Genomic DNA, 27,672 nt, shown 5'->3' on the forward strand with positions numbered 1-27,672 from the left:
TACTTGCCATCTTTGCCCTTTTTCTTTAAAATTAGTTATCAGAAACCTGAGATTCCAGGAAGTCTTCACGAATTCAGTGGAAGCAAACAGTTGTAAAATGGAGCGTTTTAATGTTATTAAAGGAAATGGGCTGCCTGTAGCTGTAGACCTTAACAGTTTGACCATTATATTTCTGAGGAAAGTAATGGGAAACATCAGCTCCTGTGCCATATGGTCCAGTTCAAGAACTACATTTACTGAATTTTCTGCAGATGCACACACATTCAATTAAGAATATTGTAGAGTATTGTGTGCAAATCAAACTGTGATGAAATTAAGCAAGAGCTTTGAGTTACCCTGAAACAAACTTGAGAAATCTGATCCAGTATAATTTTCAAAGTACAGCAGGCAGGCAGTTAATCTAATCCAGTTTTATATCAGCATTATTAAAAGAAGGATTTGGTCTTCTTTCTCTAAATGTTACAGTTACAAATACACATTACTCTTAAGTACAATACTAATGTACTTATAGTAGAGAAGCTTCTATTGGAGTTTCATGCCAGTGTTCCTGGTAGGTTTAGAAAATTGTATAGTTTTACTACATCATATAATAAATTTATTTAAGATTGTTGTGCTTTTGGTATGATAAGGTAATAATATGACTTTTTCAATAAAGTATTTATTTTCTTCTAGCATGAAAACTTTGCTACCCAGATTAAAACTTGAATGGTAAATACTTTTTTCTAATTTAAAAGAAGCTTATCTGCTTCATTTGCTACATTAGCAAATTACAAAGCAGTAAGCAAAATCAGTATGAAATAAAGAAATAAAATGATCTATTAATTGCCAAGCACAATATTCTGTCATATTTTGTCAAGATTGGGAAAAATAGGACTCTTTTATATTTTGCTCTATGTCTTGCCATCACAGATACAGTTGCCAGATTTAAATTTTGCACCATGAGAGTGATATTTGTAATATAAATTAGCTCACTCTTGAGCTAATGAGGATTTCATGTTGCTAGACAAATGCATCTTACTACAGTTCTTAGAAACTTTCCAGAAATAGCAGCAAATGACCAAATAACCCTATGAACATTTTATATTGAAACATTCTGCATTTCACATCATGACAAATGCCTGGAAAGGCAACAGGACTGAAGGATTTTTGGTACTTTGAATATTGGTGAAAACTCATTGAATAGTAGATAAAACAATCCTCTTCATTCAAAACCTAGCTATCCATGAAAAATAGTATTACATAGCAATATTGACGAGTTTTTAAAATTCTCTGGGAATATTTGGAAAATGTCCTACCTTTTAACAACATAAATGTGCTAATAAACATTAAAATATTTCTAAAGAAATTTCTTACTTAGTAAGGATGCATTATTTCCAGTATTCATTTATCTTTGTGTATTGTTTCAGTGATAATGCAGATTGTAAAAAAATGTCCCCAAAAGCGCTCCCAAATACTCAAAATCAGAAAAGTGAACTAAGTTTGTGATGAATAAGAATCTACTGAAAAAAAAAAAAAAAAAAAAAAAAAATCATTGTAATTGGTAGCTGTTGCTGTAGGAGTTACTTAAAGATTTGTCTTTCTAGCAAGAGTCTGCAACCCTTCATTCACACACAGCCCTACTAAGAAAACTGCAATTGCTGGCTAGGAGCACTTTATTTTTAATTAGTTCTCTTCACAAACATAACTGTTAAATTAAATATTGAAGTATTGATCTTGAGTCCATTCATTATGAGTACAAATAAAGTATTAAAACCAGGCTAGCACTGTGTGTCTGTTTTCCTTATTCAGCTGCAGGGTAAATCAATGTATAATCTTTGAAATTATGGAAAAGTACTGAATAACTGTCAGGTTCTCGAGTGATGCTCTCTGTGACTATCTATCCTGCTAAATTAAACAGTACCAGAGAGTTTTCCAGACTTGAGAAGTCTGTATTTATACACTTGTTGAAATAGTTGCTAACATACTTTTTATGCTTGCCAATTAGAATTATCAAGCATGGTTCAGGAGTTAGTACTGGTAGGCAACTATTCATAATAGAAAATCTGAGTAATATCTTTCTGTCTGTGAGTCTGAAGTATGTCCTTCCATGATAGCTGACTTTAGTGCCAGGGACTGGTCTTGAGCATGCTTAATGCATGCAACCTTTATATTCCACTGTCAGAGAGGGCAGATAGCAGCGAAAGCAGTCACTTGGATTTTAGCCAACATACCCAAAAAGGTCAAAAGCACCACAGATCTAGAGTTTCCTGGGTGAAGAGAGAAGAGTTATATGTAGAGCACATCAGAGTTTCCAAGCTTTGTGTAGTTAGCTGTTGTAGTTAAGCAAATACTTTCAGATTTGTGGGTGTGGTTTTGTTTTCAGGGACTCACGAGAGAATGAGAACTATAAAGATTACTGAATACACACTAAATCTTCACTTTCCATTACTGATACTGATATGTATGTGGAAATGGTTTTAATACTAATGCTATTGGTCTGTAAAATATAATGGCTTGGCTGGGAAACAGTTCGTTCTGTCATCATTACCTACATAGCATAAAGTTTATTTAGACTTTGAAGGAATGTCCCATGTAATTCCCCTTTGTTGTCTTTAATTACAAGAACACAGTTTGTTACCTCCAGACTCACTAAGTACATATCCCATATTGGCAAGACAATTTAAGGGCATTCATTATGAAACAAGTGCACAGGGACTGAGATTTTCATGCTCAGAAGTTGATTTAGTAAGCCCTATGGGAAAAGACAAGACAATCTCAAAACACACATTTTCTATACTTGCTCTGAAAGGTAAGCATTTTACAAAAATAAGAATACTGTGTTTGCAGGCAAATATATTCAGACAAGTGTGGATATCTGTGTAATAGTAGAAACTTTTTCAATAGGAAAATGGATGTGTGATGTTTAGATGCTGCAGTTCACAAGAGTATCTGATAAGTACAAACTGCCTTGAAATACATTTGATGTGAAAAATGCCAGTCAAAGTTTCATCTACAGAAAGCAGATTTGAGCTGTTTGATTTAAGAACAGCTAGTAGTGGATGACTGCACACACAGACATGCTTTATGAACTGGACAAATGTGATGTGGCTTAGTAATTGGCACAGATATTGATTGTTCTGTTGATTTTAAGTTTTTTTTTTTTATTCTTGTAAATCTTGTTACTCTCCTTATTTTTCCCTTCTTGTCTTTACTATCTTTTTTTTTTGACACATTTAGATAGGCTAAGGAATTCTGTAACAAATTTCAAAATGAGGGCTTGATTTCAGTTTAATGTTTTTGTAATGCTTTTTCTTTCTTTCATAAGAAAATTTAATTATTTAAAAGTAAATTAGTGAACTATGATAGAAAACAATTCTTTGGCTAAAGCATTAAGCAGCTGAATATATAAAACAGTTTTTGCCAAATATCAAATAAGGAAATTGTTGAAATAAAATAATGAAACATTATTGAAGATATTCCAAAAATGTCAAAATATTTTTTAATCTGATGGCAAGAAATTTATTGGATCTTCATAATGCAGTTTTCTATGAGACAATTCGGAGTTTTCTACTCAGATTCCTCACTAGATGTCATTTTGAAGCCCAGTCATATGGTTGATCTGAAGTATAGTACACACCTTATAAATTTTATATGATACCAGAGAAAAAAGAGAAAAGATGTGTAAAAACTTCCTTAGTTGTTATTCACAGTAATGCACTGATGGAGCTGTAGATACACTGATTTTTATATATATTGACATTTTTGATCAACGTGAGTTAAACTTCTAAAAGCATTCTTCTGCCTACCAGACTTATGTATTCCTTTTCAGATTTCAGACTGAAGTTAATTATGACACTTTGGAAGTCAGAGATGGGCCAGCTAATTCATCACCATTAATTGGAGAATACCATGGAACACAAGCACCCCAGTTCCTTATTAGTACTGGCAATTATATGTATCTGCTGTTCACTACGGACAACAGTCGTTCCAGTGTTGGCTTTCTAATTCACTATGAGAGTAAGTCTGATATTTCTCTGATTTTCATTTAATTTTGAAAATAACATTCAATTGGAAAATAGCAAACAAGTAGGAACTAATAAACTGTAGTCATTATATTTGTATCAGAACAAATTGTACTGACTGTGAAACTATTAAGTCATTTTGTAAAATTTTACTTCATGAGTTCTTGTATGTTATTCAGACTGCTTATGGGAAAGTAATTTTAGAAAATCACCCTTGGATTTAAAGATATGTTGGGTTTGTTTATTCTGCCCTGCCCCGGCCTCTCTCTACGTGTATATCTTTCTACATTTTTAATACACTTTGTAGTTCTGAGCAGAATTGAGCCTTATCCGTGGTGATTCTAAAATGCAAATAAGTGCATAATAATATTGATCTGTGAACTCCGGAATCACTATAACACTATTTTCTTTAAAATTGGTTGTATAAAATTGCATATATTAAACTTTCTGAAGTCACTGATGTTTATATGATAGTGTAGCCACTCACTTAAATACTGAATAGAACACATGTTTAGTGTGGATAGGCTAAGCAAATAACATTGTTTTTGTCGGTTATTGCAGTCTTATCTGAAAACTAACCTGACTGCAGTGAATTTTCTGTCACACTGAATCTGGTATGAATGCCCAAACTATTACATAGCTACATCAAAATTTGGAAATTCTGAATATTTTAACTCTGATGCAGACAATGTGGTAATGGCTGAGGAGATAATAGTATGATAAACTACAAGGGCACTGAGCAATGCAAAGACAAGGAACAGAATGTAGGATGCCAAATGAGTTATGTGCAGATGCTGATTTTCCCTTATTGTGTTTGAACTAAATGGTTGCTGTTATATTTTGTACAGTTGTCCCCATTTTTTTTTATAATGTGTTTTTATTTTAAACCTGGTATCAAATACATGTTGTCTCCTGTTAAAAATAATAATAAAAAAAATAGTAATACAATATCTGCTCTACATGTTCTTAAAGAGGTAGGTCTAATTATGAAATTATTTAGAACAGCATTTTTATATTCTCTCTTTATCTTTTTTTATCAGTGCACTTCAAACCTTGAAATTTGATTAGAGCTTTTAACAAGTATTAGTACTTCATTGTCTAACTTGAATTTATAGGGATCCTACCTTGATCTGGCCTAGCTTCAATAGAATCTGATAATTTTATTAACAATGTTGGTAGCGTAATGAGTACACTTACAAATTCTATAAATAAATATTCTAAGCATACATGTGGAAGGAGAAATTACATTCACAAATACAAAATAGAAATACAGTAGAAAGGATATGGTGTTTAGAGAGAGCATAAGCAATCCAGAGAAAAATGTGACTGATGCAAAATGTCTTCTCGCTGTTGTAGTGAATCATCAAAAAGAATTACAGAATAGGCAATTTTGTATGTAGGGCTTAGAAAATATTTCACTTAATTTGATGACCACAGAGAATATTGTGTCTACTTTGGGATCCTGTTTAAAAGAAGGAGCTTAACATGGAACAGATGACATTTACAAGTATACATGCAGCCTTGCACTTGGAGCTAATTCACCCTTTAAGATTACAGAGAAGCATTTCTGGTCACTGGAGCTATGTCTGATCCAGTAAGTTAGAAATGCTTGAGTCTTGCAGTCATTTGTACAGTTTAAGCCCAAACCCTGGCATGATTTTCACCCATGCCAACTATCATCTTTCTATATAGTAGTACCTGGGCATAATTCTAGGGATAACTTCAGACAGACTGAATCACACAGAATCACAGAATTTCTAGGTTGGAAGAGACCTCAAGATCATCGAGTCCAACCTCTACCTAACGCTAACAGTCCCCACTAAACCATATCCCTAAGCTCTACATCTAAACGTCTTTTAAAGACTTCCAGGGATGGTGACTCCACCACTTCCCTGGGCAGCCTGTTCCAATGCCTAACAACCCTTTCGGTAAAGAAGTTCTTCCTAAGATCTGATCTAAAACTCCCCTGGCTCAACTTAAGCCCATTCCCCCTCGTCCTGTCACCAGGCACGTGGGAGAACAGGCCAACCCCCACCTCACTACAGCCTCCTGTGAGGTACGTATAGAGAGCAATAAGGTCGCCCCTGAGCCTCCTCTTCTCCAGGCTGAACAAGCCCAGCTCCCTCAGCCGCTCCTCATAGGACTTGTTCTCCAGGCCCCTCACCAGCTTCGTCGCCCTTCTCTGCACCCGCTCAAGCACCTCGATGTCCTTCTTGTAGCGAGGGGCCCAAAACTGTTCTCAAAAGACAGCAGGGACAAGCCCCTTTTATTTCAAGGTGCATGAGATTTTAGCTGTACGTATGTTAGTTGATTCATGCATTAAAATTGATGCCAGAGCCCCCCTCAATGGGGTCCCTCTTAATTTAATTGTGTGGCCTCTGTTTCCAATGCTTCACATCCTGACATCTGCCATACCGATGTTCTGAATGAAGTTATAATGATAGCAAAGAGTAGCACTCTTGCTTCCAGATGAAGTGCTTCCATTGTTCAAAACATTTTTTGAGATTCTCTGAATAACACAGTGACTGCTAAGTATCTAGCCTTAATGGGGAGCAATGGTTATGGCACCAGCCATGTTTTGGTTTCTGTTTTTGTTTGTTTGTTTTATTTTCTTCATCCATTTCATGCAATGAGTACTATTTAAAAAATCTCTAAACAATCTTACACTTTAATATTCCGTTTTTCTAATGATTTTAACTACTTGAACTATGAAGGGGGAAATATAGGTGTGTAATATATACAGGTATGTAGTATATGAAACCATATAACTGTTGTTTGCTTTCATGCCTTATAGCAAGATTCATTTCCTCTTTAGAGATCTAATGACATCCAATAATTAAACCAGTTTATAAAAATCATTTGTAGTTCCATTTACAAAATATTCGTTTTAATAATAAATGAAGCATCTAATACAGCTAACATATTAAAAAGTTGATGAACATTTGATGAAATGTCAGTATTGACAGAGTGAAGTTTTTAAGGATGCCTGTTCATATTTTTCAATTATTCAGTGAGGTGCAACATCTGTTTTGATTGTATTTTTGCAGTTATCTTTGGGTTGTGTGTTATGTTCCTTTGAAAAGAGAATGATTAAATTATAGGGTAGAATATTATCTGCTGAAGTCATTCTTACTGCTACATGGAATGAAGTGGAAGGAGCATTTTTTGAGGGAGCTGCTCCTCCCTGCTCTTCTTGGGAAGTACTGCAGTATGTAGGATGGGAGAGGAAAAACATGCATTTCTCACAGATTTTAATATTTATTCATCCAATTGTTATAAATAGTATTAAATCAACCTTTTCAATCCCCAGTCCCACAATTTATCACTATGATGTCAAGATTTCTCATTTATAGTTTAAGATTGTCTTTTTGTAGTCAGGACTCTCAGCACTGTCAGTTATTAAGTGTGTCTTATGTTATCTCCCATTAAGAAAAAAATCTTTGTCCAAAGAAGCAAATAAAAATCACTTACTTTCAGCTATAGGTGTTTGCTAAACATTAAATACTAAATATCTCCCCTTCAGAATGAAGTTCTGTTGCCTGAGCTAACTTCATTATTTGCACATCACCTTTATTTCAAGCCAGAAGTTGCAAGTTGCTAGGGTAGCCACATTTTTTGGTCACCTTGCAAAAACCTGAAAAGTTACAGTTTAGTTTCAAAATGAAACCAATAGGAGTTTACGGGACTCAGAATCCTAAAGCAGTTGATGTGTTGGGTAAAGGTTGAAGGGTGCTCAAAGAGGAAGGAATTTTAAGCGTGCTGCTGTGGACTTCCATCTACTGTAACATACCTCAAAACACTAAATATAGTTTGTCTCAAAAAAATAATGTTTATTAAAGTTAAAATTTCATCCACAATCAATATTTATTTATTTAGGCCACGTACACTGCAGAATATTGTAGACTTAAAAAGGTTCTTTGATTCTGTATTAAGCCTTTTAAGGCAGGTGAAGGGAATCAGGCTTCCCTTCTGCAATGTACTGTATGCATTAAGAACCTGCAGTCAAGACTAAAAGAAACATTTATTTAGAATTTAAGGAGGTATCTTATGGGAGGGATACCTCATGAAAACTAGATCATAAGCTTTCAAATCTGAATTCATAACTGAAAAAATAGCTGAAGGGTAAAGGGAATATTACTCTGAGAAAGGTAGAATCATTATTTATGTTATTTTTGATTGTAGTCCTGCTTCCAACCTTCATATCCATAATTCTAAAACCTTTACTTTATGCCCTAATAAATCAGTCTTTTCCTTATTTTTTTAATGCTTCTACTTAATTCCTAAGGTCATGTGGTAGTCCTGGAAAAATAATGAACTTCCATTTGATGTTAAGTTCTTTTATTTATTTTTATTTTGTTCCTTGTTCGGTGTGTAGCTTCAGGTTTATTTGTCATACACTGTTCAAACTTTTCTATAGGACATAATTACTAAACACCTCTTCTGTCACATAAGCAGTTATGCAACTGTATAAGCTATGTTCATTATCTTTCTATTTTTGATGCATTGGATTGCATGTGTAAGATATAACAAGTGGTTTCTGAGTTCATCCATTACAGGTTTTTGATACTGTGCTTTTTGCTAAGTCAAATAACCATTACTCCAACAGAAAAAAATTGTGTAGTCCCACAGTATCAGAAATGTAATAGATGAAATGGAATAATTAAATATTATTTATATATGATATTGTATGTTAGGAAAAGGTTCTTCACTGAGAAGGTAGTTGGGCACTGGAACAAGCTGCCCAGGGAAGCGGTCATGGCACCAAGCCTGCTGGAGCTCAAGAAGCTTTTGGACAGCGCTGTCAGACATGTGGTCTGATTTTTGGGTGGTTGGTCCTGTGTGGAGCCAGGAGTTGGACTCAATGATCCTTGTGAGTCCCTTCCATCTCAGGATATTCTATGATTGTATGAAAAGACAAAATTGTGTATCAATACTTTGAACCTTTATATCTTCCTGTAGTTGCAGATAGATGTTCAGTGCATACATTGGCTTTTTTTTTTCATTGTTTGACCAAATATACAGCTCCAATTTTTTTCCTCCTTAATTTGGGCTTCTCTGTTCTGTGAGATTGAAAATTGAAAAGGTACTCTTCAAAGAAACAGTCCTTTATGTCCCACACCAGTGCTCAGGCAATGCTAAGAAGTGTCTTTTGGGGACCATTTCTTCCTTCTGTCTTACTCATTTAGCGTTTTGTTTATGATTTTTCATGTGTACTATCTGAAAAAGGGGAGGAAATAAATTAAACCTGTGTATTTCAGGTGTTACTCTGGAATCAGATTCCTGCCTTGACCCAGGGATTCCTGTGAATGGCCATCGCCATGGCAACAACTTTAATATCCGCTCTACAGTAACTTTTAGCTGTGATCCAGGATATACCCTGAGTGATGAAGAACCACTCATATGTGAACGAAACCATCAGTGGAATCATGCATTACCCAGCTGTGACGGTAAGTGTCAAGTTCTTCAGGTGGCATCTTTAAAGTCCAACAAAGTTAATCTCTTATTTTCAAGATCTAATTAAACCTATTTTTATGACTAACTACCTTCAATCACAGCAAGATCCATATTTTTAAAAATTATTTTATTGTTAATAAAAGCAATACTTCACATCTCTGTATAAACTTTCAAATACTGTAAATGATCAGTGAAATTTACAGGTATATATATTAATTATGTTTCTATATATAGAAACACTACAAGTCTGCAGTTTAGTAACTTCAGAAAAAGCAAGACATTGCAAAGTTGGGGAACAATAAAACTATATTTAGAGCTCTATTTTTTATGTGCTTCTAAAATGTCTAGTGTTAGTCGTAGACAGAAGTGGTAAAACTGGAAAATGGGTATGCATGTGCTCTTGTTATTGTAGGAAGGCAAGTTTCTCTTTATAGGTGGGTAGAAATGGGTTTATCTTGATTAGAAAAGTAGTAGAAATACTGTAGTAGAAATGTTTTGGGAGATATGCAATAGGAAGCTGTCCACATCTTTCTTAAAACAAAAAATAAAATAGTAAATGCTGAACTACATGTATACCAGCAAATATTTCTGTGTTCTTTTTATCATTGGATTTTTTCTAAGTTGTTTTTTGGTATGAGCTACATAATCAACTCATTTTTTCATGGAACATTTATATAGCTGCTTCAAAATCCCTCTAACAGAAACAACAGAAAATGATATCCAAATGTAGCAAAGTATTTCAATAGGAATTGAACCCAGTGTACCTGCAATTCTCTGTAAGCTCCTTTTTTAAAACTTTCTTATAAATTTTCTTATCTTCTTCCTTCTAGTTACTAAATGGTTACCTGTTATATCCTGTTTGCTTTGGTCAGGCTTCTTTCTTGTTAATATATAACTGTGATAAAAGTTCAGTGTATGAATATCCAAGCCCACATCAACAAAGGTCCTCGCTTTAGTAAATTACTTACATAAGTGAATTTTTAACTCCCTTTTTCAGGTCCAAGGTTTCCATTAATTACAGTGGAATGTCAGAGACCAAAATTAGAGTTAGATTCAACAAAGTATTTCAGCTTCTAACTTTGTTTTTAATTATTTAACCCCCTACCCCCTATTTAACATCTTCTTTAAGGAATGTTTCACTGACAAATATTTTTCTTCCTTCCGTATCGTTTGCAGAATAGGAAGGATTTTGAATGAGTTCATATTAGAGTTCATTAAGAATGTGTTATCTATATTAACTTTACTTATTAAGTAATATTACTAACCATACATTTATTGTGGTTTTATCCATTCATTCTCCTTCATGCTTAGGTGCGGTAGTATATTTATGCAGGCAAAACCAGGCTAAAACATTTCTTCTACTTATTTATAAACATATGTATAAAATACATAAATTCAAAATAAATAAACTTTAACAAACACCTTAGTCTGATAAGAAATGAAAACAGAACCATAGTCATAATGCTACCATTATAGGTGTGCATTCATGTACATGTGTAGAACTTCTGAAAGCACTATTTGTCATGTATATTTGCTATCTAGTTCATGACAAGGTTTATCCTTCTGTGTGAAGACTAAAAGCATCTTAATGCTTTATTGATGTATTTTAAAATATTTAGTTTGTTAAAATTTGAAAGAGCATATAAAGCTGAACAGCAACAGATGAAAGAAACAAACAGCCATGCTGTATTTATGAGATCAGTGAGTAATTCAGCAATGCAAATCTTTATTTTACTTTAATTAATTTACCATGCAAATTTGATCAGCCTAGTTTAGCAAAATGCTTATATGCATAAAATTTTTCTAGCATAGTTCTTGTGTCTTTCAAAATACTTATGTGAACCTGTGAGAGTTCTTGTGAGAATACTTGCGTGAACCTTATTTTTTTTCCCTGAATGTCACAAAAGAAATCAAATAGCAAAAGCGTTTTTCTGTTCTTTGAAGAAAAATGCATACTTTTTCTTATATTTTTTTGATGGAAACAGAATTAAATACTTAACTATATAAGTATATAGTCCAAGAAAAATAGCTGTAAGATATATGATTTTTGAGTTAGTTCACAATAAATAAATAAATAAATAAATCTACTTCTTAAATACTGCTACAATAGGAATTTGTATGTTCTGGAACACGGATTTACTTATTCTGGTATCCCGCCAACTAACAGAAGAGGTTGTAGAGGAAAAAATAAAATTTTGTTTAAAGACTACTTTAAGACTAAACAAATTGTTGTCAAACATGAATGTCATGGCTTCAGACAAATTAACTTCCTAGTTTAATACTTGACCCTATTTTTCAATTTTTGTAGTTTAAAAAGTGAACTTTTTCTTTTTTTTCAATTAAAAACAGTATGACTTCTGTTTGTTTTTTTGTTTGTTTGTTTGTTTTTCTATTAAGCACTATGTGGCGGATACATTCATGGGAAGAGTGGAACTATTCTTTCTCCAGGTTTTCCTGATTTTTATCCAAACTCTTTAAACTGCACTTGGACTATTGAAGTGTCACATGGCAAGGGTAAGAACCTAATATGAATTGCATATTTATATGTAATCTCTGTGTTTCATAAATTCAAACAAGCAAAATGTCATTTATGAATCCACTTAAATCATTGTTTTCTGCCGTTCTTTTGAGGAAGCTTAATTTCACAAAATGAATGCCTTCAAATGTTGTAATCTTTTTAATTTGTGTTTATTTTGGAAAAGAAATGCTCTTTTTGTGGTGATGTGTTTTAGTTTCTCTTAGAAAAACTGGCAGAAAGTATAAGAGCCAAAATATATGAAAATAATATTGTTGCTTGTTAAATAAAACTAGAGAACTAAGTGAAAATTTCCAGGGCCTTATTGGTTGCTCCTCTCCAATATTTATCATGAAACAGTAGATTTGATATCTAGATTTGGTATTAAAAACCTTAGATTTCAGACTCAAATCATGAAGCTTAAAAGCTTAAATTATTAAAAATTATTTATCTTTATGTTGTATACACAGTGGTGTAACATTTGAGTGTGCTTAGCTGCTTATTCATTGGGGAAATGGATAAAAGTAGCAAGGTAAATAAATAAATAAATAAAGCTTAGGAAGTACAGATGATGCTATATATCACTGAATCAAAATATAATGAAAATATTCATCTATCAACCTTCTATGGCAAGAAACGTCTTTGTTATGTGTGATATTAGTCTGAGTGGTATGTTGGAAGTTTCTACTATTCAAAATTTTACAGACTGTTTTTGTTATTTAATGCTTGCATGGCATTTTCAAATTTGAAGTATGTGAGATTTTCTAAGAAGACTGTTGCTCCCTACAGTAAATAATCATATTTTAAAAGTTAAGTGTAATGGAAAATTCAATTCATTGCTGGACTGGAAGTTGGCAATTGGAAAAGCAGTCACTTCCTGAATAGCGACCTAGCTAATGTTAACCTGTATATATTGAAGACTGTACATAAAACTTGTGTCATCTTGGCCCTTGTGTATAGGCACTTGCTAGAGTTCAGAGTAAAAAGCAAAATTGTATCTGAGGAAATGAAAAAAAAACAAAGCATAAATACAAAAATATAACTGATCATTAAAGTAGGACTCCTAATTTAATAGTGAGATGATGATAGAGATTAGAAATAAAAGAGATACAGAAGCTTGAGTAAGCTCTGTACAATAGAAGTTTAGATTTTCAGAGTGCTATATACAAATAACACTGAATCCTATGAATTATTTTACCGGAGTTGATAATTTATGGTGAGCTAAACAAATACCCCAGTGCACAAAATGATTGGTTGAGTCTATTTGCTTTCTGTAATTTGCGTTCTCTGAATTTCAGGTTTTGATTCCATGTCTGACTTTTTCTAAAAATCTTCCTGTATCATTTAAGTTTTACTTTTTTTTTGTGAACTAATAACAAAATAGAAAATAAAACTGTTAAATCCTTTTATTTTCTTCCTTTTTAATATGTTTAAAGGTGTACATTTGGTTTTTCATACCTTTCATCTTGAGAGCTCTCATGACTACTTGCTCATAACTGAAGATGGCAGCTTCACAGAACCAGTAGCCAGGTTAACTGGCTCAGTCTTACCCCCTACTATTAAAGCTGGCCTCTTTGGAAATTTTACTGCACAGCTTCGATTTATATCTGATTTTTCAATTTCTTATGAAGGCTTCAACATTACATTTTCAGGTAAGATATGGTATGATGTTGATGACCATCAGTGAAAAGATCTCGTTTGACTAATATATCTTCCATGTAACTGTGCATTCTTTGTTAAGCGTATCTTAGTGATGTTTGTGTATCATAGAATTATAAAAACAATTTGTATCAGAAGGAACTTCAGCAGGTGATTGAAACCACCCTTCTCTTAAGCTGGATCAGGTATGAGATCAGACCAGGTTGCTAATGGTTTTATGAAGAAGGATCTTGAAAACCTCCGGGGATAAAGACTGCACTACTTTTATGGAAAACATGTTTTTACTTGCATCCAGTTGGAAACAGTTTTATTAAGTATTTAAACTTATGCTTATTGTCTATCATCTTCCCACCACCTGGGGAAAGTGAATAGCACTTACGTGCTCTTCATTCCATGCTGCAACGCAAATATATATATATTTTAATCTAATGTATAAAATAAATATGTAGCAATAATTTAATAATGTTATAAATAACAATAAATAATACAAATATTATTATGTTAGTATTATATGATATTAGTTATACAATATAGTAATTATAGAATATTAATATTAAATAATATTATATTAGTATTATTATACCAACAAAAATAATAAATCAAAAATAATGATTTAGTTATTCCTATGATATAGAGACAACAATATATACAGGAGAAAGTACAAAGTAGTTCCATATCCAGTACAAAGGGATAGAGAAAGACAGCCTTTCTTTTTTTTTTTTTTTTTTTTGATTCCCAGTTTCTTGTAAGGGTAAAACAAACTGAAAGCTGTATTATGATATTACTATAACATCTCCTCTGAGAATAACAATTCCAGGACAGGTATTGTTCTGTATACATGTACTGTCAGTTAAACAGATTATGTAAGTAATGCTGAAAAAAAAAACAATTACACACTTAAGGAAGCATTTGAGGACTTCAGTTTTACTTCTTTTTACTTTATATTCCTATAGATTTGAAAATTCTGTAAAATTATTCCTGATTCATAGTTACAAAAGATAAAATAAATTCAGACACTTTGAGACTTAAAATGTATATATATACTTAATTTCAGTTAGGTGACACTTGCTTGATTTCTAAAAGGCATGCAAATAGAGTTTGTTAGTTAAAGAGTATAGCTTTACTTGAAAAACAGAAGTACATTTTTTGAAAATGTGGTCATATGTCTTTTTTTTCACCTGACATTTCATTTGATTTTTTGTCAGATTTTCTTCATACATAATGAATTTTTAAACTGTAAGTCTCACTTCTAAAACTGTTTGGGAGTTCAGATCAAATGAACCAAGAATAATATAGAGGATGTAATTAAAGAAAATTATAGTAAACCAGTGAGAGTACAAGCTGATTATAGCCCTTCGAAATTAGGAAAATAAATGTAGTGTAGGTGGGACACAATAGATACATAATTACTGTATATATAGCCATAATAAAAATATAGAAATGGTGCTATTTTAAATAGAGAAAATAGCTCTGAAATACATGTTTTTCAAGTGATGCATACTGACAAAATGCAACTCATTTGACAAGGTTTTTTTTCTTCCCCATGTGAACAACTTGTCCAATATATTACATGCTATGTTTTATTGTCTGCAGAATATGATCTGGAACCATGTGATGATCCTGGTGTTCCTGCCTTCAGCAGGCGAATTGGCTTTCAGTTTGGTGTTGGAGATTCCTTGATCTTTTCTTGTTTCCCTGGATATCGCTTGGAAGGTGCTAATAAACTTACCTGTCTGGGTGGTGGTCGGCATGTATGGAGTGCACCTCTGCCAAGGTGTGTGGGTAGGTGGTCACATGCTTTCATTTCATTCATCAAGTCGTTATTAGCACATGGCATGTTTCAGAATATTGGGTGGAGAACAAAGCACTTGGGTTGAAAAGATTGATCCCCAAGCTGTAGAAACTTTAGTCAGTGCAAGACAAGTATTCCATGTCTTTTTTTTTTTTTTTTTTACTTAGAGAGCAAAAAGAAGAAAGAGGAATATTAAGAACCATGATAGAAATTAATATCAGAATGTCTTGTGAGATAAAACGTTAATTGAGCTGTATGTGCCCTTATTAAGATACAAATTTCATACTACGTCTTTCAGGGTAAAGAAACAATGTTTAGAGCTCTTAGGTGAGAACAGCTCTTAGAGCTCTTAGGTGAAACAGTACCCCAATGATTTTAAGGGCGTTTATTATTGTAACTCTAAACTTTTTTTTTTTTCACAGTTTATAAGCTATATACTGTATTACAATATTTATGTATTTACAATAGTAAAGTGTAATTTTTAAATTAATGCACTGTTGTTAAAAATCATAACTATAAGCTCAAAGTGGGTAAATAGGTCTTTTTTGTGAGCAGTGTTGGGACTGGATTTTATAAAATTTGTACAGTTGCTGTAGTTGATTTGATGAGATTTTTATTACCAGTATATGAAGTGAATCTGATAGCTACTATTGACGTAAGACTTCTGAAATGTCTAATACTTTCACACACCTACCTGTAAATGGATTGCATTAAGAGCGCTATTTAAATAAAATTTTATTTCATTAAGGGAGACACTCACCTTTGGCATGATTGCTTTGCTTATTATAAAAGCACATATATCTATATCTGAAAAAAGCTGTAAGTCCTACATTGTAAATACTCATAGAATACATATATGTAGTTTTTTCTGGCAAAAAGGAAAGTATTTGTAATTATGTTTTAATGACCTAATGACATTAAACCAATTAGAGAGAAGCCAACATTGCATGGAATTTACCATTTAAATACATATACACACACATATATTATATATATATGATATAATATATATTATATATATTAAATATATTTATAATATAATATATATATATATTTGTAATATATATAAATATATGTGTGTTTGTGTATATTTACACATTTAATTTAACTCTTAGGCTATTTTCAGCTAGCTTCTTAACACTGTTTGACTATGAATGGTGGATAACCAAGTGCACATCATCATATATCAATTTAAAATGTACAGATTTCACTATAAGGATATTCACATACTCACCTTGAATGTAGCATTTTAGTTTTCCTGATTTTTAAGAGTGCTCTGCCATTCTATAGCTGTTAGAAATATATATCAGAAATATACCTGAAGGTATTTCTGATACTCCATTTAGATCTTTGTCTATTTACATTCTTAACACCAGTTAGTGAGGTTGCAGCCCTCCAAGTAAGGGAGTCATCCAGCGAGAAAAACATTTTCTAAAAATAATTCTTCAGCCACCCTTATGATCAATCAAAAGAGGAGTTAAAGCTATAAATGCAGGAAATCAGAGTACTAAAAGAGATCTTTCAGGAAGGAATGATACAACTAAGAAAAATACAAGGAAAGACAGTCTGCCAAGCAGCTTAGTGGAACTGAGGTGAAAATTGGCAGTCAGTGCCCTTCAGTTCAAGCTACTTTCATACTTTTCTCAGCACCAAGAATGTTTACAGAGATCTTATTACTTGTTGCTATGACACGTAAAACATTAAGGATGTAGATATCCTCTTATCTTGATGTGTAGTTTACACAAAGACAACTTCCTTCTCAAAAGGGGGAGAAGAAAATACTTGCCCTGATATCTGCTGGCTTTACAGCATACATTCAGAAATTAAATCTAGTCTTAACTCAGTGGCACAAAGTTGCAAGTACATTACTGGGTTCAATAGTCTCTAGAGTATTTCTTCTTCATTATCATTTCCACACTGTCCAAACTCATCTACATGCTATATGCACACCCGGCTTTATATATCAACAATTTTTTTTTTTAGGTCTTTTTAGGACATATGGTAATATTTACTTTAATGACTCTTTTAATCAGATTCAGGATAAAAGGCCTTCAAATTTAATTGAATTTAATTTATAGACTAAACATTTACCCAAACAAATACTGATTTCTGTCGCAGAATGTGTACTCAGACATCTGCTGGTAAAGAAAAAAAAACACAAAACCATAAACCATCAGAACTTCCAAAGCTGTTGACTTTCACCCTTCTATATCCAAGTAAGTAATTTCAAATCTTTCCTTCAGGGTTCATCTCTAATATATTCTGAAATTTTCATGGTTAGAGAACCATTTGTGGTTTTTCTTCATTTCTTCTCCTTCAAAGAGTCATTTTTCAGGTAAGGCAAAAGCAGAGCTTGTGAGTTCTGGTTAGCCTAACATCATGACCCTGTCATTTTTAGTCAAAGACTTTGAGTCCCATAAGGATAGCAATATCATAATTTTCACTGGACTTCCTTTCCATGCTGTGGAGGAACTGGATCTTCAAAGGTTTTTATCTGAGTGACTGGAAGTTGGTTGGTTCTCAGAATAAGGCAAAATCCCTTCTTTAGTAAGGAACCTGCCTTTACACAGCAAAAAGAACACTGCCAGGTCTACATATATCTACAAAATCACATAGAAGTTCATAAATAGGTGTCCTTGTACATCTTATTTCCCAATGTCAGCCCTTTCTCTCTTATCCTTGTTTACATTCTGAACTTTCAATTACAATGATTTTAGTGTTTATCTCAGCCATGTATCTCAAGTGGTTATACAGCATTATTCTAGCTCATAACAATCAGTTTTGAAAACTAGCTAGAATTTCCACCTTGATCATCACTCTATTTCCATGTCCTCCAGTAGGACCTCTCCCTTCTGGCTTGAAAGCAGTTTGTGCCTCCAGCCACCTACTTAAACTATAATTACTGATGAAAAGAGCCTTGCTGTTTATAATTAAAAAGTGTGGAGGAGATTCAAGGTCTTAGGGTTGACTCCCTTGTTACTGCTTAAAGAACAGACATGATAATTACCCAAGGTGGTGCCCAATTTCCTCATCTCGGAAGATTAAAATTCTTCTTCATTTTTTTTCCCCTCTTACAGCTGTTGTTGTGGGTTAACCCCAGTAGGCAGATAAGCCCCCAGCTGCTTACTCAATTCCCACCAGTGGGATGAGGGAGAGAATCAGAAGAGGAGAAGTGAGAAAATGTATGGGTCGAGACAAAGAGAGTTTAATATGTAAAGCAAAAGTTGCATGTGCAAGCAAAATAAGATAAGGAATTCGTTCACTATTTCCTATTGCCAGGCAGATGTTTAGCAATTTTGAGGAAAGCAGGGCTTCATCACACTTAATAGTTACTTGGAAAGTAACTCCAAACTCCAAGGTCCCCCTTCCTCCTTCTTTCTTCTTAACCCCAGTTTTTATTGCTGAGCACATCATGTGGTATAGGATATCCCTTTGCTCATCTGGGGGCAGCTGTCCTGTTTGTGTCCCCTCCCAGCTTCTTGGGAATCCACAGTCTACTTGCAGAAGGAGCATCATGGGAAGCAGAGAAGGCGTTGGCTCTGTGTAAGCACTGCTCAGCAATAGCAAAACATCACTGTTTTATCAACACTTGTTTTCTTAAATCTAAAGTATGGCATTATTGTTTTTACAAAGAAAATCAACTCTATTCCAGCCCAAACCAGTACATTTGTGGAACACTTTCTCTTGTGAAAACAACTCTCCATGCTTTATCTGTCTGCTGAATCCTCTGAGTTTAAATTGTCATGATGTGGTTTTTCAGGAGGATCCCTTGCTTTCCACCCTCAAACTAACTGTAGAAAGACTGGGATTGCCTATCTCCTCACAGAAATTTTCACATTCTGCATTCTTTTTTTTAAAAGAAAGGTCGTGGAGTCATCCATAAATAAATACCATTTTCTGTAAGAACTTACTCAGAAGCACTCAAGTAAAAATGATGGTTTCTCTGTCAAATGTACTAGTAGTTGATATCTGCAGATGGTACACTTCAATCAATTTTTGCACAAGAGTACTAAGTATTTCCAAGATTTCTACATAGAGTCATTGCATTTGGAAGAGCTGTCCTGTGATTTTTACTTATCTAGTGACTCTGAAAAGACTCCAAGAATCCTACAGCAAGGACTTCCTGCAGTTACCCACTGTATAAAGGACACAGACAGTCTTTTGAAGGAAAAAGATTGTCTGGCTACCTTTATGTAACTGTTCTTTCAGATACATTGTCTAAAAGTGCATTCATAGTGTCCTCTTTCACTTCTTTCCTCAAAGTTTAGTGTAGCTGAGAGGAATGTCAGATTGAGGGAAATAGAGAGAAATACTCTGCTTCTATGTAATTTTGTGTGATGCACAGAATTAATAGAATAAGGAGTGCGTTCCTATAGATACTGTCAAGGTGAAAATACTCCCCTAGCAATCCTAGCACAGGACTACTAGGAAAACACATGTGCACTTACTTTGTCTTGAAGAAGAAATATCACTGAAGTAACCCATATCTTTAGGTTTGGTAGTACTGACCAAAAGGTGGTTTTGTACTGCTTTGAAACAGCTGGTTACCTGTAAGTTTGTTAATATTGCCACCTGGCACATTGCTATACTAGGTACGTTTGTCTATGTGTTGTATGTTTAATTTTCCAAATTTACTTCTGAATTAATTTAATTATTGTATAAAATGACCTCGGTGTTTGTTGGTATCCCTTTATGTGGGTAAAAAACAAGCTACTTGAATATAGATTAGCTTCCCTGATTATCTTTTGTCTAGTTGAGATTTGGGAAGAGAAAACAATAATCTTCCTTTCCTCCTTTGTTGACATCTCATCTTGTATTATTATTTGTTGTTTTGTTGTTAGGATTGCTTTAATTATTATTCCACTGTTTTCTAGAAACAAATGTATATATTTCAAAAACATTCATTTGATTACTAATTGTGATTATGAATGGTTATTGACACTACTTCACATATATAATTTATTCCAATTTTATCACTTGTTTTTGCATAGTTAAAAATGTATATATACATTTATATTTATTCTGTGTCTGTGTGAAGACAACTGCCCAATGATGTGGATACATATTCTTTGCAATTACTCTTCCTGCAATAGCTCTTTTTTTTTTTCTCTGGCTATAATTATACAATTCTGTTACAGTTTCATTTACATTTCACAATTGACTATTTTTTCTTGAGGCCATACACAGCTTTTAGTGAGTTAGTCCCCCTAGAGTACAGAGCCAAGAGTAATGCTCCTAGGCAGTTAAGCTCTTCTGCTTATCTCCACTAATATGCCAACCTCAGGAAATTGGTGAATACTGGGGTCCCGAAATGAGGTGGAATGTCTCCTAAATCTGTTGATTCCAAGGCTAAAGTCTGCCTAGGGGAGACCATAGCAATCAGGTTTTTGACCGCTGTCTTCAATCAATTTTTTAAACAGGAACCACACAAGTTGTCTGGGAAATATGTTACTAAGGCAGATTTCCTACATCTCATCTAGAAAACCAGGACTATGCTTTTAATCATACTTTTCTTACTTTTCAGTTTGCTTTAAGTCAAATTAGTCAGGAGCTTTCTAACATACTGTACTTTAAAGTTGCTCTATTGTTAAAAAAAGGAATTGGAAGACTCATAGAAAACATTTCTGTAAGTGATTTCATTTTTTAGTTGAATATAGCAATTCAATGAACCAATAACACTAGAAGTAGATCTAGAATCCAGAAAATACTCCGTTATCTCTCCCCCACAACTCCCCCCCTAGAAAATACATTCTTCCAGCTCAGTGTCATCATCCATAGATTTCACTGTCATGCTGCAGTACAGAATTCTTTCCCTGAATCTCATGAATTTTATATTTTCTTCTGCACACTGGCAAAGCTTTGTCAGCACCGAGAGAAAGTTAGATGATGCTCAGCTTCCCTTCTTGAATATCAGTGGCAAGTATCTTCTCAGACTTGGCAGGGGGATAGGATATAAGCCAAAGCAGAAATGTGACATTAAACAATAGATACCCAGTGAGCATACACATTTCCAGAGATAGATGGCTGGTGAATAGTTTTGAATCCGTTAATCTGATGTACACTTAAACCATCTCCTAAGTACTTTTTGAAATGTGACTTTATTATTTACAGTGATCCTCTGACAGGTAAGGAATGAGCCTTTGAGTTTTGGTATTCTCTTTTGTGTGTCATGAAATTCTGAAAAAGGTGAGACATTTCATTCTTTCCTTCCTACTCTCCAAAGATCTCCTATCCACTGATTATTGAAGGCAGTGGATGGCTGTAGAGACCTTTACAGTGGCAGGTACAGTGCCTGAGTGTAGGAACTTCCTCTTTTTACAAAAGACATCTCAGAAATTTCTAGTTCACCCTGCTTGATTTGTTTTGAGGAATATAATGCAATGTTTATGAGATTGCGGAAGATAGAGGTTTGATCTAAAACAAGTTTAGGTAAAAAATAATAAATTCAGTTTGTCCCATATTCTGTCTGCAACTTTAATTGCAAAATTGAAGCAGTAGCAAAAATACATATTTTTTTGTACCTGCTTTTTTGTACCTTCAGTGATGTGAATGACCTAGCCTCTCTACTCAGCATTGTGGCTGAAAAGCTACCCTTATTATAAGAGATGGTTGGTTTCTGCTGCTCATAAAGAAGATAAATAAGACAAATAACTTATCACATTAGTCACCTCTTCTAGATTTTAGGCATTAGGTCATCGCATGATAATGGTTAGGAAACATTGACTTAGTCCTTCAACTCCCCTTTCCTAGATTGTCTTAACATTAATTTCCATTCTGTTACTTGATTTACATGCTGCTTTTGTCTACTTGCCTGGTTTTCTCTGTTCACTGTCTCCCTAGGAAATGGTGATAAATTTTATGTAGGATATATCATGAAAATATTATCTGTACAGTGGTTTGTTCAATTCAAAGTAGGCTTTCATGGTAGGCACTGCATAGAGTTTAAGCATGACATATTAATAAACTTGGTTTTAAGAGGTTATGGGTTTTTTTGTTTATTTTTCTTTTTTTGGTTGTTATTGTTTCCTCTTCTCTCCTCTCCCTTTTTAACTTGCCTTGCTTCCCTGTCGCCCATTAACCATTTCAATTGTATAGAGTATTCCTGAAACAAGCTGTGACAAACTTCAAGAATTAAGCTGAAAACAACAGCTACTAATATTTCCATTTCATACTTAAGTGGTGTTGCTCCTTTATTAAATTTTGCATGGCACTTGATTTTTAATGGTGCATTATACTTTGAGTAAAATACTCACTGAGGTATTGTTCACTGATATTCACATTAATATCACATTAATTTATCATGTTCAGTTGTTATAGTAAATAATACAGGAATAATTAATTATAGGGTGCTAAAATAAATTGCTGACACCTTAAGAAGTTGTTTCTTTTTAACAGTTTAGTTAGTATTAATTGCAAAATCAGCAATTATAATTAAGATACTTTGTCATGTTGTAGCATTGATTTAATTTCCATGGAGACTGAAGCATAAGTGGGAACCTTGTTAGCCTGGATAGTAATGGGGATTTCTTTGAGACCCTTGAGATCTGGTGTACATTATTTTCTTTAAATTTTCTGTAGCATAAAATTTGAATTTTAGTTCACCTTTGAGAAGTCAAACTAAGTCTGAAAACTGCTATTGATTTTTAGCTAGTGTTTAGGCAAAGAGAGCCCTCATTTAAGTTATGTTTGGATGTTCATGAGCAGAAAATTTTACAGCATTAGTATTTGAATATATAAATCTTTAGATTATATTAAGGTTCTGCATGTATCCAAGATCCACTGTATTTAGGAAATCTGTATTTAACTGCTGTCATACTTCAATTGTTAAATTTATAGGTTACATAAATGTAAGTTGTTAAATTTATAGGGACATGCTGGAGCATGTCCAGAGGAGGGCAACCAAGATGATGAAGGGTGTCTAGGGAACGGATCTTATGAGAAGTGGCTGAGGGAGCTGGAGTTATTTAACCTACAGAAAATGAGGCTCAGGGAAGACCTTATCACTCTCTACAACAACCTCAAAAGTGGTTGTAGCGAGGCAGGGATCATTTTTTTTTCCCAAGCATCAAGTGATGGGACAAAAGGAAACGGCCTCAAGTTACACCAGGGGAAATTTATATCAGATATTAGAAAAAAAATCTTTACTGAAAAGGTTGGGAAGCATTGGAACAGGCTGCCCAGGGAAGTAGTTGAGTCACCATCTCTAGAGGCATTTAAGACACACAGATGTGGTGCTCAGGGACATGGTTTAGTGGTAGACTAGGCAGTGCTAGGTTAAGGGTTGGACTTGATCCTAGAGGTCTTTTCCAACCTAAATGATTGTATGATTCTATGATTTCTATGTCACACAACATAGTAAAGCTTACTAGCTTTTCTATAATGTTTTAGGAGTGACATGAGGGCCATAGCTGATGATCTACCTTGATTTGAAATCTATCTTCAGGGAGGAGAAAAAAAAAAAAAAAAAGGATAGAGAAAGGAGAAAGAAAAAGGAAAGTCGGTCCTTAGGCAGCAGCTGGGAAAAGGAAGGGCAGTCACCACACTAATACTTCTCCAATAAAGAGTGTGGCAGAAATGATGATTATAGTAATGATGAAGAAGCCAACATTTTCTTGCTTTCTCAGTAATACACTTCTATGTCTCTTGAAGACCCACTCAAGCTCTGTAGGTAGTTTATGATGCTATTAGCCCTGAATAAGGTGGTGGAAGCTGTTACAATGAATAGCATGTGCATTCCAAACTGATTAATAGTTAAGCTTCGTGTGTATATCATTATGCAATGTCAATTGCATCTTAAAAACAAACAAAAACACTATCTGCTCATATTTACTAGGCTTTATTCCAATATGAACTTACAAGCTAAAAGCCACCAGGCTGGGAGTGATACAAACAAGCTAAAAGCAACAGGACAAATGAGTGAGAAGTGGGGTAAGAACAATATGGTTTAAATGTCCATAGGAGCCACTTTTCAGGAGAAACCCCGCAATAAAAGTGATTCAGAATTCACCAGTGCTAGGTGAAAGCAAGAGCAGCACATAGGTGTCCTGCACAGGGCTTACAGGTGAAAGAGTGGCTGAAGAACTGGAAATGAAAGGTATTACAGAAGTTAGGTCACTGTGCAGCAAAGGTGCCATGCAAATTTCATGTGCACCTTGGCTGGATGTGGCATTCTAGTTAATCAGAAGCTGCATCTCCCTGCACTGCACCTGAGTTTGTACATGAAACTGTGCTTGAGTGCAGTCATATTGTGTCTATATCTAAGTCATATGCACAGCTATGAGCTTTAGAGACCTATCAGGCAATGCCTGTGGAGAAAACCTAAGTTCTTGCTTTTATATGAAGATAGATCATATAATGGCAGGTTCCACTTCATCCACGATCCCTTTGCCCTTGTGATAATGTTGGATGATCATCCTACTGGGTAACAATATTGTCCTATAGAAATGCAAAGAAGCATCAACTGTCTGAGCTCAACTTGTTCTCGTATTTTATGGACTGCTGCACCATTTCGTAAATACAAAGATATTCTGCACTCAGTAGAAGAGCAGAAAATACTTTAAACTGACAATATACTACTTTTATTTGATCTCTGCATTGAAGATCTGTTTAAAATCCTGTCAAACCTTTTAGCAAGATGTGTGGAAGAATAATGAAGTTAACTTTTCCATTAAATAAAGTTGTTACATTTTTACATGAACTGTATTTCAAAGCATGTAAAGAGTCCCTGAATTTTGTTTGTTTTATAAAGTCCATGTTCATACTCAGGAAGTGTTCAATGATTTTCAAAAAAAAAACTACTTTCTACAGTTTCCTTTTATCCTACTTCAAGACAGACAATAAAAGAAAAAAGTTACTTATGTAAATTGAATTTAAGTGAGTTTATTAAGCAAAAGAACAAAGAATGGGGTCAAGTGTCTATTCCAGGCAGATTGCTCTCACTGCAAGAGAATAAAAGAACAGCTTAATAAGGTAGCTTTTTCCAGTCTGCTGCAGTTCTCAACAAGGTTATAATAGACTACTCAGAAAACAGTGAAAATAAGGCATATGGTTTCTCCTTTAAAACCTTTTGCCTATAGTTATAGGTAGTATACACTGATTAATAGTATACCTACAGGATACTAAGGTATTTTGGATTTCATAATTAATACATAAAATTAACTTTAAAAAACACTGAAGGTCCAAAAGTTATAGTAATGAAGAAGGTTAATCTGCTTTTATCTGGTTGTCACATCCTGAAAAAGAGATTCAATGCTATATTGAATTTTTCTTAAAAGTTTAAGTGGTCTTGGCTTTTACATGCTGCCATTTGGCAGATGTTTATGGTTTGGCAGATTTGAAAAGTGAAAAATCTGAATTGGAACCAGTAACTTATATATGCAGAGCAAGTTTTGTTTTGGTATATGCTAGTTTTAGCGATGTAACAAGCCATTTAGATGTGATGACAATAACTTTTTACCCAACTAGTAACCAAGCTATGTAGAAAGTTTGGAAGTCTGGATTTTAGAGAATCTATTCTTCTTTTAGATACAAAAGCACAAACACCTGTAGCACTGTGAGCACATTTTTATTTAAATTAGCTACTTGAAATTAGTATGCATAACAATTCAAATCAAACACAATTTTAGTGAATAAATAATGGCATATTGTAGTGGGTTTACGTGGCAAGGTTTTGGTAGCAGGGAGCCATAGGGGTGGTTTCTGTGAGAAAGATCTAGAAGCTGCCCCATGTTTGGGAAGGGCCCCATTGTTTTCCAGATCCGAGCCAATAAGTGATGTTGTTTTGCGCCTCTGTGAGAGCATATTTAAGACAGGGAAAAAACGCTGCGCCACACAGCAGCCGGGAGAGTCAAGGGAGTGAGAGAACAGCCTTGCACCAAGGTCAGTGTAGAAGGAGGGGGAGAGGTGCTCCAGGCGCCGGAGCAGAAGTCCCCTGCGGCCTGTGGTGAGAACCACGGTGAAGCACGATGTCCCCCTGCAGCCCATGGAGTACCACGGTGGAGCAGGGTTCCACGCTGCAGCCCGTGGAGGAGACCACAGTGGAGCAGGTGGCCCTGCACCGACGGAGGCTGCCGCCTGTGGAAGACCCCTGCCGGAGCAGATTCTGGGCCGGACCTGTAGCCCGTGGAGAGGAGACCACGCAGGAGCAGGTGACCTGGCAGGAGCTGCTGCCCGTAGGGGAGCCAGGTTGGAGCAGTTTTCTCCTGAGGGATGGACCCCGTGGTACGGACCCATATCTGGAGCAGTTCTGGAAGAGCTGCTGCCTGTGGGAAGCCCACGCCGGATCAGTTCATCAAGGACTGTATCCCATGGGTGGGACCCCACAGCACAGGGGACGAGAGTGACCGAGAAGGAGCGGCAGAGAAGAAGCGCTGTAGACTGACCATAATCCCCATTCCCCCGCGCCGCTTGGGGGGAGGAGGTGGAAGAGGGTGGATGGGGGGGAAGGTGCTTTTGTTTTTTTTTTCCTTTGTTTTCTCACTTCTCTCGCTTGTTAGTTGTAGGCAATAAATCTTACTATCTCCTTATGCCGAGTCTGTTTTGCCCGTTACAATAATTATTGCGTGATTTTCTAGTCCTTATCTCAATCCTTGAGCCCTTTTCACATATTTTCTCCCCATTCCTCTTTGAGGAGGGGGAGTGAGAGAGCGGCTGTGGTGGAGCTCGGCTGCCCACTCGAGCGGAACCACGACACATATCCTTAAAGAAGGTCATTAACTCTTGCTCTTCATCCTCAGCTAAGAACGCACAGCTACTCACTGAAGACATCAGAAAAATATCTCCTGTACTTAAAAAATAGATGCTTGATGTTTAGTGTTTTATAATGGTAATCTTCCTTCCTTTCTATCTGAATGTTTCTTTTGTAGTTCTCAAATTAGGGAACTAGATTAGCTGTGATAGTTAATGTGAGTTAACACAATTCTTATCCAGATTAAATAATGTTTAATATTTAAATCTTCACTTTTTATTTATAAAAATAGGCTATAGCCTATTCTCAATTAAACAGACCCCTTCAATATAAAAACAGATCTCTTAATTTTATGAACCCTGTCAGAGCACAGTAGGTGCTATTTTATGTTACTTCTGCAAGAATGTACTATTTTTTCCTCCCTCAACCTCAAAAGAATTGTCCAAGAGTTATGAGTTATGACAACCCCCCTATGTCTTTTCTAGCTCAAGAGATCTCTCCTATACTTTTGAATGGAAGTTTTTTTCCCCCCCCCATTTCTTTCCATATAACTCTTACAGTTTCC

The 27,672-nt window shown here is 34.7% G+C and overlaps 1 protein-coding gene across 1 annotated transcript in view; it reads left to right on the top strand.

Moving 5' to 3' along the window:
• Positions 1-27,672, top strand: part of CSMD1 (CUB and Sushi multiple domains 1) — a 1,186,176-nt gene that overhangs the window by 899,541 nt on the left and 258,963 nt on the right. Inside the window, exons 17-21 of the mRNA XM_084516291.1 lie at positions 3,809-3,996; positions 9,260-9,448; positions 11,853-11,969; positions 13,407-13,622; positions 15,223-15,411. Of these exons, the coding sequence (XP_084372417.1) occupies positions 3,809-3,996; positions 9,260-9,448; positions 11,853-11,969; positions 13,407-13,622; positions 15,223-15,411 (899 nt within the window). The remainder of the gene's footprint in view (positions 1-3,808; positions 3,997-9,259; positions 9,449-11,852; positions 11,970-13,406; positions 13,623-15,222; positions 15,412-27,672) is intronic.

This window comes from Aythya ferina (assembly GCF_964211825.1).
Source record: "Aythya ferina genome assembly, chromosome: 3".
NCBI lineage: Eukaryota > Metazoa > Chordata > Aves > Anseriformes > Anatidae > Aythya > Aythya ferina.